This window comes from Neofelis nebulosa, chromosome 17 (genome assembly GCF_028018385.1).
Source record: "Neofelis nebulosa isolate mNeoNeb1 chromosome 17, mNeoNeb1.pri, whole genome shotgun sequence".
In the NCBI taxonomy this organism is placed as follows: Eukaryota; Metazoa; Chordata; class Mammalia; order Carnivora; family Felidae; genus Neofelis; species Neofelis nebulosa.
Window position 1 is genome coordinate 48,601,229 of NC_080798.1, and position 16,593 is coordinate 48,617,821.

The window sequence follows — 16,593 nt, forward strand, 5'->3', positions numbered from 1 at the left end:
AGATCCACAACTTTTGTTCCTGGTGCTTAGAAAGATCCTATCTTCAGAACACATTGCAGATCCCGTCTGGATTTTCACAGCAACAGGTTGTTAATTACCATGGCAGTCTCTCTTATTATGGTTATTGCTTGCAGGCCCTCCTTCCCTCTATAGCTAAGATCTCCCTTGGCGTCTGAGGATAACATAGAAAAGAGACACAGACACATATGGCCTGAAGGATCCTAAGAAAATTTATTGGTCTCAAGATAGCTACTGGAAATTCAGATTCTTAAGATCAGCTTAAAAGTTATTACCACTTCTTTCAATTCTTCCACCTAAGCATCCCTGTTATGGGGTGAATTATGTCCTCCCGAATTCATATATATTGATATCCTAATACCCAGTACTTAAGAATGTGACTGCACTTGGAGATAGGACTTTTAAAGAAGTAATTAAGGTAAGATGAGGTCGTATGGGTGGGTCCTAATACAGTGTGACTGGTGTCTTTATAAGAACAAGCACACCGAGAGGAAGAGACCATGTAAACACATGGAAGATGGCCATCTACAACCTGACAAGGGAGTCCCTCAGAAGAAACTAACCCTGCTAACACGTTGATCTTGGACTTCCAGCCTATAGAGCTATGAGGAAATAAATTTCTGTTGTTTAAGCCACTCCATCCGTGGTATTTTATTATGGCAGCCCTAGCAAACTAATACAACCTCTCACAAATAAGGAGAGTGAATGTATGTGTTTCAAGGGTTCTGCAGGGTGGCTGAAACAGCCTGCCATAATCAGAAACTTTACTGAAGTCTTAAGGTATATCTAGAACATTCAGAAGTCATTTATGTTTTCTTCTGTAACACACCTGTGTTTGTGACAAAAGAGAAGAAAAATCACTGTTGCTTTCCAAATATTTGAATAACATTGACTCTTCAAGAAGATGCACCAGAAAATGAGGACGACAGGAGTACCTTTTTATATCACATGAACTCCAGTTCATCTCCCACTTCAATAACAATTCACATCTCATGACAAGCAATGGAGGGGGTGATCTGGAGAAGCAGGAAGAGCAAACTTGCGAATGCAACCTTCGTCTCCCTTTCAGAGATTTTCTGATCCTTGAGAGTCCTCACTAAATTCCAGCAGATCAGCTCTTCAAAGCTCTATTTGAATAAGGTTTTCTGACTTCATGGCTTCAAGAGGTATCACTCAGAATCATGAGTACCTTCCACAATATCCAGCATCATTGATGGGCCTCCATCCCAAATGGGGAAGACAAAACCTTAAAGCTTTGCTCTTATAAACATTTAGGATCAAAATGATCACCCTATCTCAGGGTAAAAGAGTATAGGATATTAAAGGACCATAATTTTACTCTTCATATAGGGGAAAGGAAAATACTGGCCAAGACAGTTTGAACAAGAAAGCCCAACCCCATTTCATCTGGCCACTCCCTAATTAAGTACAGCCTAATAATAATGCATTTACACACACACACACACACACACACACACACACACACTGCTACTCTATTAGGAATAAATGTGTATTTTGGATATTCACTTAATAAACTTATTGAGCACCTTCCACATGCAAGGTTATATACTAGGGACAGTGACTGGCAAATTTGAGTTTGTTAGACATTCCTGTGTCCTAAGACCTACTGTCTTTTTTTTTTTAATTAATTAATTTTTTGAGAGAGAGAGATAGAGTGCAAGCAGTGGAGGGGCAGAGAGAGATGGAGCACAGAATTCGAAGCAAGCTCCAGGCTCTGAGCTGTCAGCACAGAGCCTGATGCGGGGCTCAAACTCACGGACCGCAAGATCACGACCTGAGCCGAAGTTGGACGCTTAACCGACTGAGCCACCCCAGGCACCCCTAAGTCCTACTGTCTTAACCTGTGACTCTGTGAATTATTTTTCCAAATTCAAGATGTAATTGCCCATTCTCTAAAATATTCCCTAAACTAACTAAAAAATGTTGTGATTGTTAAAAAATGTAGTGAAAGAAGTGACATTAATTAAAAACTAAAGGGCTACACTAAGAAAATATCCATTTAACATAAAGGGAGGCAATAATGGAGGAATAGAGGGATAAAAAAGGCACAAAGACATAAAAAACAAATAGTAAAGTGGAAGACATGAATCCTACTTTATCAGTAATTACATCAAGTATAAATATATTTAACACTTTAATTAAAAGGCAGAGATTCGTAGAATGGATTTTTTTAAACCCACAAAACACAATCCAATTATATGCTGTCTACAAGAGACACATTTTAAATCCAAAAATATGAATAAGTTGAAACTAAAAGGATAGAAAAAGATACACTATGCAAACAGTAACCAAAAGAACCAAAAGAACAGACTTTAAAACAAAAATTGTTATTTGAGACAAAGAGGGACATTTTATAATAGTGAAAGTGTCAAGCCATCAAGGAAATACAACAATTAGAAACATAGGCACCTAACAGCAGAGCCCCCAAAAATGTGAAGAATAGACTGACAGAAGCAAAGGGAGAAATGGGAATATGGTGATTGCTCAGGGTTGGGGGTGTGGGACAGAGCATGATAGCTAAAGGCCATGGTGTTTCTTTTCAAAATGATGAAAATGTTCTAGAATTGACTGTGGTGATGGGTGCACATATCTGTGAATATACAAAAGCCATTGATTTATACACTTTAAGGGGATGAATTATATGGCACGTGAATTACATTTCAAAGACGCTGTGATTGTTAATTTCAGGAGTCTATAATATTGGATGATGGTTAGTTCCTTCATTACGTAGGTGAATTTTTAAAATCTCTGATCTCTTCTCCTGAAGATCCCAACTAGTAGTACACATCACTAGCAATGCCTGAATAGGTTAGGGTGCACTGGGGTTTTCCACTGTGAATAATAGGATTTAGGAATCTCCCAGGAACCTACTCACAAGCAAACTTGGACTAGTTAATACTTCAACTGCTCTGGGGAGGATAAGTCTCTCATTTTATCCTCTGGACATTACATTCACCCAAACTGCTATACCAGTCTCTTATTTTGGATGTTATTCCTGTTTTTTTTTTTTTTTTTTTTTTCAAAGGGAAGGAAGATATGACTGGGGAAAGAATGTTTGCGTGCATCCAAAAATGAATCACAAATTTCTAAGAGAAATATTTTTTTTAATTTAAAATTTGTGTTTTTTTGGGTATAACTGACACACAATGTTAACATTATTTCAGGTGAACAACATAGTTCGACAGGATTATACATTATGTTGTGGTCACCACAAGTGCAGCTACCATCAGTCACCATCAACACTATCACAGTACCATTGACTGTACCTTTTATTCCCATGACTTACTCATTCTATAACTGGAAGCATGTATCTCCTATTCTTCTTCACCCATTTTGCCCAGCCCCTAACCCCGCCCCACCCCCCGCCCTCTGGCAGACGTCACTTTGTTCTAAGAGAAATATCCTTATCTAAATCACATTTGTTCAAAAGTGTTCTTGCGCTTCAAACCATGAATAATCGTTTTTGAAAACCCGGTAAATATCTGGTATCCCAAATATATGTCTAATGTATAATTATAATATACTTCCAGCTCCACACATTAATATTGACTTTACTTATGACTTCTCCAGAAATACTTTCTTAGCCCTTGTGGCCTAAGAAATCTCTGTAAAGTTAATATGATGGATTATGGACTTTTGTTTCTTATTATTTTATTGTCAGGTACTCTTCTTTCCTCAATACCACATAATTTTGGCTAGTCTGCCTTGAAAGGTCAGAACAGTTATCATACTTTTGCTTTTTCTATTTACTCCTCTAAGTACATGACACAGTACTGTAACTGGTTGGATTAACAACACTGTGAAGTTAATGTGACTTAAAAAAAATTACCCGTGAGTAGTTTTGTTGCCTCCAATCTTTACATATGTAATTTCATAAAGTGTTAACCATAACATAGATATATTTTGTATTCAACTTGTTTCACCTAACATATCATAATACTTCAGTCTTCCTATCTCTTGTCTTTAAAATTACAGTTGATCCTGAACAACACAGGCTTGAACTACACGTGTCCTTTTACATGTGAATAATTTTTGATAAATACAGTGTAGTAAAACTTGTATTTTTTTCTTCCTTCTGATTAAAAAAATTTTTTTAATGTTTATTTATTTTTGAAAGAGAGACAGACAGTGAGTAGGGGAGGGGCAGAGAGAGAGGGAGACACAGAATCCGAAACAGACTCCAGGCTCTGAGCTGTCAGTACAGGGCCTGACATGGGGCTTGAACTCACAAACTGTGAGATTGTGACCTGAGCCGAAGTCGGGCGCTTAACCGACTAAGCCACCCAGGTGCTCCTCTTACTTCTGAGTTTCTTAATAACATTTTCTTTCCTGTAGCTTACTTTATTATAGGAATACAGTATATAATACATATATAAAATATGTTTTAATTGTCTCTTCATGTTATCAATAAGGCTTCTGGTCAAGAATAGGCTATTAGTAGTTAAGTTTGGGAGATATATCAGAAGCTACACATGGATTTTCAACTGCACAGGGGGTCAGCACCCCTAACCTCTGCATCATTCAAGGGTCAGCAGTATAATTTTAACAGACCACTGCATTGATGGAGGGTACAAATTTGCAGAGACTATTTGAATATTCAGAATCCCTTGTAGAATGAATGCAGCCATATCCAATTCCAGTTGGTATTTGGCCACAGTTCCCTTAGTTATATGAACAGATGTGATTTAATTTCAGTTCTTTCTACATCTGCACCTGTTAAACAACTGCTTTGTACAATTTTGTGAGCTTCTTTCTTACTTTCTTTAGCATTTGTGCATTTCCATCCCTTTGATCTCTTTGTTACTTGGCCTCACGAAACCTCTTTTACAAGTCAAGCATCTATCCTCTAGGCCTGTTTGACTTTAGTCTCAACTGGATCCTAATTCTTTGCCAAGTACCAGCCACTCCTTTTGAAACTACTTTGGATCATTCGCATGAAATAGAATAGCTGGTCCCGAGAAAGGCTTTTAGGATTGAAATTTGCTTTTAGAATTGAGTCTTTGATGGGATGGCTCCTCCCAGACTTGCAACAGCCCCTGCCCACATTAGGTCAGACATACAGCAGCCCAAAATACCACCAGGGCACGGACGCATTCAGCACAGTATGGCACACCCACTTCACAAACATTGAGCTGGGTGAATTAGGATGTTCCTGATTAACGCATTTTCTGGTATCTGTAGGTCTATAATTTTTTAAAGCTTGGCACATAGATGGGGATTATCTCAGTTCTTACCTAGATTCTAGGGATATGGATCATGGTAAAAATCAAGAATAAGCTAATACATATTTATTAGTCTTCTGTTACTCCTACATTAAACTTTGTAGCTTAAAACAATACAAATTTATTATTTTATAGCTCTATTCTTTTGAAGTCCAACTTAGGTCTTATTGGGCTAAAATCAAGGTCTTGACTGGACTGTGTTGCTTCCTGGAGGCTCCAGGAGAGAATCCATTTCCTAGCCGTTTCCAGCTTCTTGAAGCTGCCCACAGTGTTCTGCTCAGGGTCCCCTTCCTCTTTCTTCATAGCCAGCAATAGCTGGTTTAGTCCTTCTCACATTGCATTACTCCAGCCTCCTCTTTGCATCCTTTTGTATTTTTAAAGACACTTTGATTACATGGGGCCCACCAGGATAATCTAGGAAAGTCTCCCTATTTTAAGATCTGTTAATTAGGAACCTTAATTTCTTCTGCAACCTTAATTCCCCTTTATCATGTAATCTAACATATCCACACATTCTGAGGAGAAGCACATCGACATCATTGGGGACCATTATGCTATTTACTGCAGCTGAAGTCAACTAGAAACTGTAGAATCTCTCTACTATTTACTTTAAGCTAGAGAATCACTCCAAGATCCTGAGGCCTTGCACTGAGAGAGAAATGAACCAACATTTACAGCAAAGGTCCTTCAAGGTCACCTATACCAGATTGCAGTCTTTTCTTTTATACAGGAGGAAAAGAAACTGGGGGCTATGGGGGTAATGTGACTGGCCAAGATCACAACTAGTTGGTGGTAGGAATTGGAAAAACAGTTTTATAAAAGTTGGGACCAGGAATATTGGTGCCATTGATAGTTTTTAATGCTTATTATTTTAATGCTATAATTTTTGTTTCTTGTCTAAGAATAACTTTTCGTGATATGTATCTTATCCATATTAATATTCTGTGTCATTGGTTTGGTGATGTGTCTGCCCTGCCTCATTCATTGGTGGGCATTTGGTGATAAATTAATCACAGCATCATTTGCTAAAACCCAGTGGTTTGAATCTTGAAAAAGAATTCTAAGAACCACTGCGATAAGACCATCAGCTTGTGGTTTCTTTAAGTGCTAGATTCTGTACTTGACTTAATGCCAGTTTATGGCTTTAATGTTTACTGTCTTCCTAGTTCCTGACTGTTACACTGAATTCACTGGATTCTCTATCCACTCCCCCCAACTTGTATTCCTACTTGCAGAGGCTGTGTCATTGGACCTACCTTCCACTTTAATGTTCCTGCTCTGCACTTTGGCGATGTTTCCTTTGGTGAGTAATTTTTCCATATTAAATTAGAAATTGAGTGGAATTGCCTCTCTCTCTCTACATGGAAGGAGGAAAGTTTACACAAAAGCTCTCTTACCAATTTTTTACGAGTAATAGCAAGAAAGTCTAGAATTGTTCTCTTCTTCCTCTGCAGCAGTGACATTTCAGTGCCATTTCCTAGTTTATCTGTGAAAGTTATAACTATGTCCTGGGCACTAATAGCTGTCAGGCCATGGTTGTCCTTGCTCGTTCAGCAGTGGAACAATAGAAAGCCTTAAACTTCACACTGCTATCTGAATGTTCTGAACACTCCATTTTATATGCAGTTTCTGATTTGCCAGTATGTCTACACAACAGCCTCTTCACAGAGATGCTCTCAAGTTTCAAGTGAATTCAGTGGTGGTTTGACTCTGGTGTCCTATCACTCCAAGCTGAAGACTTCTATATTTTTCTGTTGTCTTCTTGCTCAGTTACTTCCCTGAGTCATTTCCTCCTGTCTCCACCTTTCCAAAGAGTAATAGTGGTAACAGCAGTGGTGGCATTAGCAGTAAAAGTTTCCATTTATTGGTTCTTTCTTATATTCTAATCTTTGCTAAGTGAATCACATTCAGTACTGCATTTAACCCTTTAAATCCTTTGGGGAGATACTATTTAAGATTCCCCTTTCGGAGCTGGAAGAACTGATCATTCGAACAGTTAAATAACTTCCCATGGTCATATAGCAGTGACAGAATGAATATTTTACTTGAGCTCTCTCTAAATCATACACTGTCAACAGGGATGATTTTGCCCCCAAAGGGTCAAAAATTGTTTGCTTGGGGTTGAAGAGTGTAGATCTAACCTACATTTGTGGTCCTCCAAAGTTCAACCCTACCCAATAGAATCTTCTTCCTTAGTATTTAATTTTTCTCATTAGGGAGAAATTAATCTAATTTAAATTATATTTAATTAATTGATTTCACTGAAAATTAATTAATCACAGTGGTTCTTTTTAGGAGGTGATAATAATTTAGGAAAGACTGAGAAACCTTAGCCTGAATCCATAGTCCATAATCCTTTCCATTTTTCTCAGTTGCCTCCCATTTTGACTTTCAGTTCTTTTGCTTCAAGTAGGGCCATCTACTTGGGGAAAATTTTTTCTTTACAAAAAATATCCTTTCTTTGCAAAAAGCTGATTAATAACGTTTTTATCCATTGCTTTAACATTTAACATTTCCTAAATACAGGAAAATCCATACCAATGGAGTTGAATGTCTGTTTGTTACCATAGAATATGAGAATGGCTAGAGGAATTTTTAGAAATTTGTAGCGCATGTTTGAGTTATCGAGTTTTCTAATTTTTTTTTTCAACGTTTTTTATTTATTTTTGGGACAGAGAGAGACAGAGCATGAACGGGGGAGGGGCAGAGAGAGAGGGAGACACAGAATCGGAAACAGGCTCCAGGCTCCGAGCCATCAGCCCAGAGCCTGACGCGGGGCTCGAACTCACGGACCGCGAGATCGTGACCTGGCTGAAGTCGGAGGCTTAACCGACTGCGCCACCCAGGCGCCCCGAGTTATAGAGTTTTCGAAGGAAAGTAAAAGTGACCTACAATTTGAAAATTGTCTGTTGGCCAACTGAGAGAGGCATACTCTCTCAAGGGAAACCGTGACTGATATGCAGTGAGAGGTGAATTACCCAAAGACCTATGCACTTACCCTCCAACCAGCTCAACTGAGTTCACAGAGAGTTCTGGGCAACTGATGCATGACAGCAACATACCCTCACAGGCATTTAAATATGAGCTCCAACACAGAACATTTGGAAGATATGCCCTGTATCATATTGCCCTGGAGGGAGAAAAAATAATCCAAATAAAAACCTCAAATCAGTCACTCCAAGAAATATCATACTGATTCATTATCTAGAATCTGCCCTATTGAAAGGTTAATGTAAATAGTGTACCAACGATAAGCCAATTTTTGAGCCCTGAGAATATCTGGAACACTTTTATCTAGAATCCAAACATTTAAAAGCATCAAGGCTAATGGTATATTTCAGTGAAATATGGCAAACAGGAGGTGTTCAAATGCTGTATTTGATATTGGCAAGCTCTGGGTAACACAGTAGATAAAACCATTTATGCATGCTCCAAAGCTAGGTAGGTTTTTTTCCCATTATCATCTTCCATTTGGTCCTCTCTTATCCCTAAGTATATAGGAAAAGCCATTATTGGGTAATTTATTCATTGTTTCCTTGAGCTATAGAGAAAATAATCAACAGTTGTTTCTCATAGTTGGTCTAGCTAGAAGTTTTGGTAACTAGCTTAGATGAAAATTACAAAAAGTTTATTTTTCTTTTGTTGTACAACATCTTACTGAACCATTTGGCAATAACGCAGCTAGATAAGAGTGGGAAGACACTACAGAGCCATGACCCAATAGTCCCCAGGTCTGAGACGTAAAAACTTATCCCACTTAAGTCCACCTTAAAAATTCAAGTTACATTTCTTTTAGTTTAGATATGGATTCCTTAATCTTCCCTGTGGTGTGGCAGGAAATATTAATGAAAAACATACCTTTTTGCTTGCCAATAGGAAATCTAGGGCTATTTCATTTTCAAAACCACTTGGGTCAGTCAATGCAGGCTACTTTGCTGTGCTTCTGGATTCTGCAATGTATCAGCCAAAGTTAGGAACCATTTTGTGATACAGTTTTAGAATTATTTGATGATAATATTGTTAAGTCCTAAAGTTGGTACTAGAGTTCTTTCATGACTCCTACCCAAAGTGTCATTATTTATTTCTCCAGGAAGATAGGCCTCCTGTCACAAAGAAACATGGTACATTGAAGAGTTATTTATTGGCAACTTCCTAATTATTACCTCACATGTGCAAATATGGCTTTGATGAGGCAGACAAAAGTAAGCATGTGATTGGCTCAGGAATGAAAGACCAGTAGGTCTTTCGATAGTTTGATAGTTCGAAATGCAAGAGAAATTAATGGTTACAGGAATAAGCCAGGAATTGAAGGAATTTTTTTAGTTATTTCAGAATGACAGACATATTGTTAAAGTTGGTGATATTGTCCCCATCTTGGCAAAAAGGCATGTTCTTGAAGAGGTGTCTGTTATAGGTTAGTGTTGGAGACATAGCCTTTATTTGCTTAGAGATGCAGATCTAGATTAGGCATCAGGACCTATTGGGATTGATGGTGTTAGATTACTATAAATACCCTAAAGTAGACGACAGGTAATAGTACTGTTGTTTGGTATCTGAAATGTTTAAAGTATGGCTATAAATATTTTGATGGTAGGATTGGATGTTGGATGACATTTCGAATAATTAGGTTGATGGAAGCTAGAAGGGTGAAAGAGTCAGATTCTAGAATATAGGTGGTGATGATCTCTGAAAGAGCAGTGAAGCTTTGATAAGTCCTCAGATTCATCAAAGAATACAATGGACCAGGTAACAACTGAGATGCCAGATTATAGACCAAAAGGGCAGAGTGTAAGTATTTGCAAACTCACTGTTTTTCGAGAGGTACAGGAATATGTGGAATGAGAATAGGGAGTTTGGAAGACTCCAGGCATTCAGTGGACCTGACCATTGGATAATTTGGCCGGAGAAGTTAGGGTTTAAGGGCCATAAACATTTTTAAAAAATCACGATAGTTGTCTTCCATGGCCCAGGTACGAACAGGCAGTATTTCACTCAAGAAGAAATATTTAAATTGATTTTAGGATGTTGTAAAGTCGGGGCCCAGGGACAATTAATTGTAATTATCCCTTACAACCTTTTTTTTTAAGTTTATTTTTATTTATTTTGAGAGAGAGATAGAGAACATGCAGGGGAAGGGCAGAGAGAGAGGGAGACAGAATCCCAAGCAGAAGCCTCACTGTCAGCTCAGAGCCTGATGCAGGGCTCGATCTCATGAACCATGAGATCAGACCCGAGCCAAAGTCGAGAGGTGGACGCTTAACTGACTGAGCCACCCACGTTCCCCTGTCCCTTACAATCTTAATTATAATGATTATAGAAAGATCTGAGAAAGGTTAGCAGAAGAGATCATTGAAAGCATGAGGGAAGCCTAAACCCAATAGTATTAGGATTTGGTGCAAGCAGAAAGCTAGGAGTAACACTTGTATTATTAATGACCCTTCAGTCTTTAACAAAATAATACCACTTTCTTTAGGCTTTTTAGCAAGCGATATGGGGTTTACAGGTCATTGTACAAGGAATTGTTCTAGTTAGGAGGTTATAGTTGGCTTTATTCTCAAAAAACCTTCTAGCTTCAGGGAAATAGTCTGAGCAATGGTTTGGAAGGACCCATCTGAATCTTTATACAAACCACTTCCAGCGTACCCTATACATTAGAAGAGTGCTGATCCTATAAATGGTCAAGTAAAAATAAACAAGGGTGAGGGATCTACAGTTTCAATAGTCTTTGCTGGGAAAGTTCTGGAAAGCTGAATGCAGCAATACATGATTATTAAATGGACTTTCTAGCAGCTCCTCTGGAATTTCCAAGAAAGTCCTTCAGGTGCATTTAAGCAGGCAGTTCTTTTTCCATAAGAGATCTCTTCCAAGTAGATTGGCAGGTAATATCACAAAGGAGACATAAATGCATTTCCTCCAACAGTCCTAATGTGTAGACAAAGGCTCAGAAATGGGGAGACAAATAGATCAGTCCAAAATATCCCCTGCAGTAATGTAGTAACTAGCAGAGACCAATTGTGTTTTACTGCATTAGGGCTCCAGGTAGAAAGAATAGTGTTTGGATCCCATAGAAATATGCAGATAGAGTGGCCACCTCGGGAACCCAAAATCAGAGCTCAGTTTATTGCCTGCCAGGCAAGGAGGATCCACATCTCTTAGAAAAGGAACAGGTGTCTCACTGAACTGAACGTAGGAAGGCTGGATTTAACGTGAAAAAGTAGCTTTGTCTAAGGGAGGTAAAAGCCAGTGTGTTAGTCTCTGGCTGGCTCAAAAGCAGATTGTAAAGTCTCTCTCAGGAGACGCTATTATTTGATTTTGTGTCATCAACCCTGGGAGCATGAGCCTCAGACAGGTCCAGGAGGAGTTATATAATATCTTGGCGGGCTCTGGGTCACACAGCAGGGAAAACCACACAGGCTTCTCCTTTCACACGTTGGCAGATAAAAAGAGCAAACGTGATTCAATTTTTTAAAAAAATCTGTATTCTGTGTAAAAATTAAATGCAAAGCATACTTCTGGAGAACTACTCACCAAACAGATAATAATAGATGCTGCTTCTTGAGAGGGACCTGGATGAACATCAAGTGATTGGTTTTATGTCTATAGTTGCTACATAGTACGCATATATAAGTATTCACTGACTGACTGACTGAATGAATGAAATGCATTCATTGATGGTACAATTGAGGACAATATCAGGGAGAGGTGGAGTTAAGCAAGTGGTGATGAATTGCACAGGCAGTTCACTTAAGTGGTTTGGCAATAGTAGCAGAGGTTGAAGTTTCAAGGGAGGCTATAGTGGGGCTTTGATATCTCACCTTACATTTTGTTTTCCAGGTTTCCCTCATACCTTGATATGTTCCCTCAATAATACCTCCTTAGTCCCCATGACCTTCAAACTGCGCGTCCCTGGAGATGGCGATGGCCAGAAAAGCATTTCAAGATGTGAGCAGTATTCAGACAACAAAAGACCGCTTTGGAACAAGGACGAAAGACCCATAACGAAACCAAAAGAATTCACCATCACTCCCAGCAGTGGCACCATTCGCCCCCAAGGATTTGCTGCTATCAGGGTAAAGTGCACAGCCTCCCAGCACATACTCCCAGGCAGCCACGCTCTCAGATAGTTGCTAGGATCACAGCTAGGATTTGCTTTATACATCCGTTGTCAGCGGGAGGGAGTGCCTCTAATTCACGTGGAAAAGTGGGCCTATAAGGACATAAACCACAGAGGCACAAGAAACCAGATACACATATATTGGGCACAAGAACTGACACTGCTCCCGTGAATTTCCACCAATCCAGAGGCATTGCCTTCACCAAAACGTGGATTCTCGAGAAATCCAGTGAAACCCCTGCTCTGCATAGATAGAACACTCATCAATACAGATGTAAAAAGATTTAAGAACTCACTGATAATTAGGTGCTCCTTTCCTTCAGAATCTAATTGTTTATACCAATCAATGTCCGTATTTGTGCCACAGATGATACCCAGTTTATTCAGATTTTTAATACAAATCTGGGCTTCGTGGTGAACGTAGATGTGATATCCCTAACAGTGCTTTATATTTAGGCCCACAGTGTGATGCTCTGGGCATGGCCTAGCAGAGCCACCAGCAGAATTATTTCACAGCTCACTGAGAAGGATTTTACTGTCTTCCTTCACCTACTTTTGCTCTTCCAAACAGTTAGGTCTAGCATTACTGAAGGCTGCTAAGTTGAAATGATTTTTATCTTTTCTGGGAAAGAAAAAAGAGAAGACTTCCATGGCGAAGGTGGCAATTTTCTCTTTATTTTTTTTTATAATTTTTTTTCAACGTTTTTAAATTTATTTTTGGGACAGAGAGAGACAGAGCACGAACGGGGGAGGGGCAGAGAGAGAGGGAGACACAGAATCGGAAACAGGCTCCAGGCTCCGAGCCATCAGCCCAGAGCCTGACGCGAGGCTCGAACTCACGGACCGCGAGATCGTGACCTGGCTGAAGTCGGACGCTTAACCAACTGCGCCACCCAGGCGCCCCGGCAATTTTCTCTTTAGTCATGACCTTTGAATATTTAATTCAGGTATGGTTTTAGGCCCCGCATTTGCTTTAAATGTTTCATAATATCTCACCGTGAAGCCGCTCATCCTAAATCTTTTCTGGGAGTCTTTGGCTCTCCCAAGGGCATCTCCATGGGCCCAATGAGGTTTATATCACATATCATTGTCACTTCTCAGGTTCCCAGTCTTAGTCCATTTGGGCTGCTCTTACAAATACTTGAGGGGCACCTGGGTGGCACCATGGGTTAAGTGTCTGACTCTTGATCTCAGTTCGGGTCTTGATCTCAGGGTTGTGAGTTCAAGCCCCGCATTGGGCTCCATGCTGGGCGTGGAGGCTACTTAACAAAAAATGTTAGAAAAAAACCCCAAATACTTGAGACTGGGTGGTTTATAGACAACAGAAATTTATTTCTCACGGTTTGGAGGCTGGAAGTCTAAAATCAGGGTGACACATGGTAGAGTTCTGGTGAGGGGCGGCCTGCTGACTTATGTCCTCACCTGCGGAGAGGAGCTGTGGGGTCTTTCTCTTTAGGGTCCTCATCCTGTTCATGAGAGCTCCACCCTCATGACCTAATCACCCCCAGTGGCCCCACCTCCTAATTCCCACCACACTGGGGGTTAGGATTTCAACATATGAATTTGGGGGGTGGGACACAACCTTTCAGATCATGGCAGTTGCTCACTGTGGCTTTCCCAGGAAGAAGCGCTGTTGCAAAGAATTTATTTTTTACTTCATGCTCAGCCTACACATCACCCACCTTTCCTTTTTTCCCTCTCACGCATCGCACAGGAAGGTTTGCGAAGACGTAGCACCTGCCTAGCAGCCTTCTGTGAGAGCCACTTGCTCTGCCTTCTAACCAGAGCTCAGAGACAGGAACAGGGGTTAGAGTCACTCCAGGAGCCTCTGCATGCCAGGCCAACTGCTTCTCTCCACATCTGACAAATTTTCTTTCCAAATCAGTGGCTCCACCTTCACTTTATTTTCCCTTCAGATTTGGAAAAGCTTTCCCCAAGCTTCAATGTTCACTCCTGAACTACATCAACCATGTCTGTGTGGACTCAAATTTGCATCCAGTGATTCCCTTTGCAACCAAAAAAAAAATTCTTTAATTAGTCCTTCATACATAATTTATGTACAGAAAAGCTTTAACCTATGCTAGAAGCTGTTCTCTAGACTTAAAATTATCTCTTCCACTACAAATCATTTTTAAGCAATTAAAAACGGTGACAGGACCTCAACAGCTAAATGTAATATTTCACAATAATAAATAAAAATCAGAGGATAGAATATACTGGGCACATACTGTCCTTGAATAGACCTGTCTTTGGAGCTTCCCATTTTCTGTTCTAATAATGAATATGGTGGACAGTGGGGAGACAAGATTTTGATTAAAAAAAAAAGTCTAGTTGATTTCTTAGGCCCTTTTCTGGAACTGACATGGTTTCATGTTCATTTATTTTGCTGTAAGAGAAACTTAGCTGTAGTGTTTTATTGGTGTGTTGAATTTTTGTAATTTCTATAGCCAGGAGGCATAGAGAACAATTTAAATTGAGTAATGAAAGTTTGCTTGTTATGGCTTATCTTTCAGGGTCATTTTTTTCCCCTTATGCAGGTATATGACTTCTTTGATACAGTCTTCTCAGAAATGAGCAAACCTATTGTACTAAAAGCCATTTGGTTTCTAACCTCGCCTTTGAAAAAACTCAGCATGCCCTGACCCCAAAATGTAACTTGTTCAGCTGAAAATGTAAAACGCCAAACACCCCATGAAAAGTACTCAGAAGCCGTCCTCATCAGTGCTGTCCTCCCCTGGCTCCTTTCTCCGCTGCACAGAGGGAGGGCCGGCCTTGTGGAAGAGCGGCTTTTCACCTTTATCTTTCCAGGTGACCTTATGCTCCAACACCGTGCAGAAATATGAGCTGGCCCTGGTGGTGGACGTGGAGGGCATCGGGGAAGAAGTGCTGGCACTCCTAATCACAGCCAGGTATCACACTCACCTGCTTTCTCTCCATAGCCAGGTATCACACTCACCTGCTTTCTCTCCTCCTGCGTCTCCCCTGAGCCACCAGCCAGCAATGGCTGCCTCTCACGGAGGCAGCATGCCTGCAACCAGTTCTCACTGCATTTGTTCTGCTTTCCTGGGAAAGCAAATCTGATATGGAATCTGATATTCAAATGATAAAGCTTTAAAACAGCAAGCACACACCTCTGGTGCAGATAAGAAAAGGGGTGTGTGTGTGTGTGTGTGTGCACACGCGTTTTGCCGCGTTAAGAATAATAGTGCTCCCTAATGGTCTGACTTTCCGTGTATGTAACTGAAAGGGTTCTACCAGGAAGAGGTGAACAGTTGCTGTTTTTCTTTACATTTTTTTTAGTGTTTCTTTTATTTTTGAGAGAGAGAGGCATAGCGTGAGCAGGGGAGGAGCAGAGAGAGAGAGGGAGACAGAATCCGAAGCAGGCTCCAGGCTCTGAGCTGTCAGCACAGAGCCCGATGTGTGGCTTGACCTGAGATCATGACCTGAGCCGAAGTTGGACACTTGAAGGACTGAGCCACCCAGGCACCCCATAAGTTGCTGTTTTTGTAATTTTTATCTCTAAATATAGTACTCCAGGGTTATGCCCAGAAAGAGTGGTGCTCACAGGCCTGCAGTGGAAGGTCCATTTAGCAAGACAGTTGTGCACTAGGACACTTACTATGACTTCAATGCAGGCTGCAAGCAGGCCTCCCGAATGAGGCTAACAACATAAACTCCTCAGAACTGTACCCACCTTCTCTCCATTTTAATAGAGGCAGCAGTGGACTCTCAAGTCAGGTTAAGATCCTGGCTCTGCCATTTGTTGATTGTGTCTCCTTGACCAAGTTGGGGTCTTCCTAAGAGTGGAGTGTGATGCTAATGATGACAGTGATCCTGATTAAATAAATAAAATCGTGGACCACACTCTTGCCAAAGCAAACAGGTATTCAGGTCTGGGGCTTTAGAGGGTTTGTATGAAAATGCCATCTAAATGAAATTGAGAAAATTACTTAATAAAAGCCTGATAACATATCCATCCCTAGAGTTTAGGTCTCATGAATTTCAGATGTATCAGAAAGAACTTGAAGGTCAAGGCCTTGCCATGGTCTACTTAGTCCTTCCAAAGACCTAACTAATTGTTTTGTGTGTTTAAAAACAGAAAAAGCTCTTTCATCTGGTCCTTTCTATACCCAGGTTTAGCTTTTTTGTCTAGGCTTGCATTTCTTTTCTGGGTGGGTTGATTCTGATACTTTCCCCTTTTCAGCCCCCTTTCCCTGC

At 40.2% G+C, this 16,593-nt stretch overlaps 1 protein-coding gene across 12 annotated transcripts in view; it reads left to right on the top strand.

Moving 5' to 3' along the window:
- Window positions 1-16,593, top strand: part of HYDIN (HYDIN axonemal central pair apparatus protein) — a 439,740-nt gene that overhangs the window by 206,550 nt on the left and 216,597 nt on the right. For all 12 annotated transcript variants that reach the window (XR_009256078.1, XR_009256079.1, XR_009256080.1 and 9 more), the window contains 3 exons: window positions 6,497-6,564; window positions 12,096-12,331; window positions 15,184-15,284. Coding sequence is in view for 9 of the 12 variants with exons in the window: in XM_058708213.1 (XP_058564196.1) it covers window positions 6,497-6,564; window positions 12,096-12,331; window positions 15,184-15,284 (405 nt within the window). In the remaining 3 variants the exon portion in view is untranslated. The remainder of the gene's footprint in view (window positions 1-6,496; window positions 6,565-12,095; window positions 12,332-15,183; window positions 15,285-16,593) is intronic.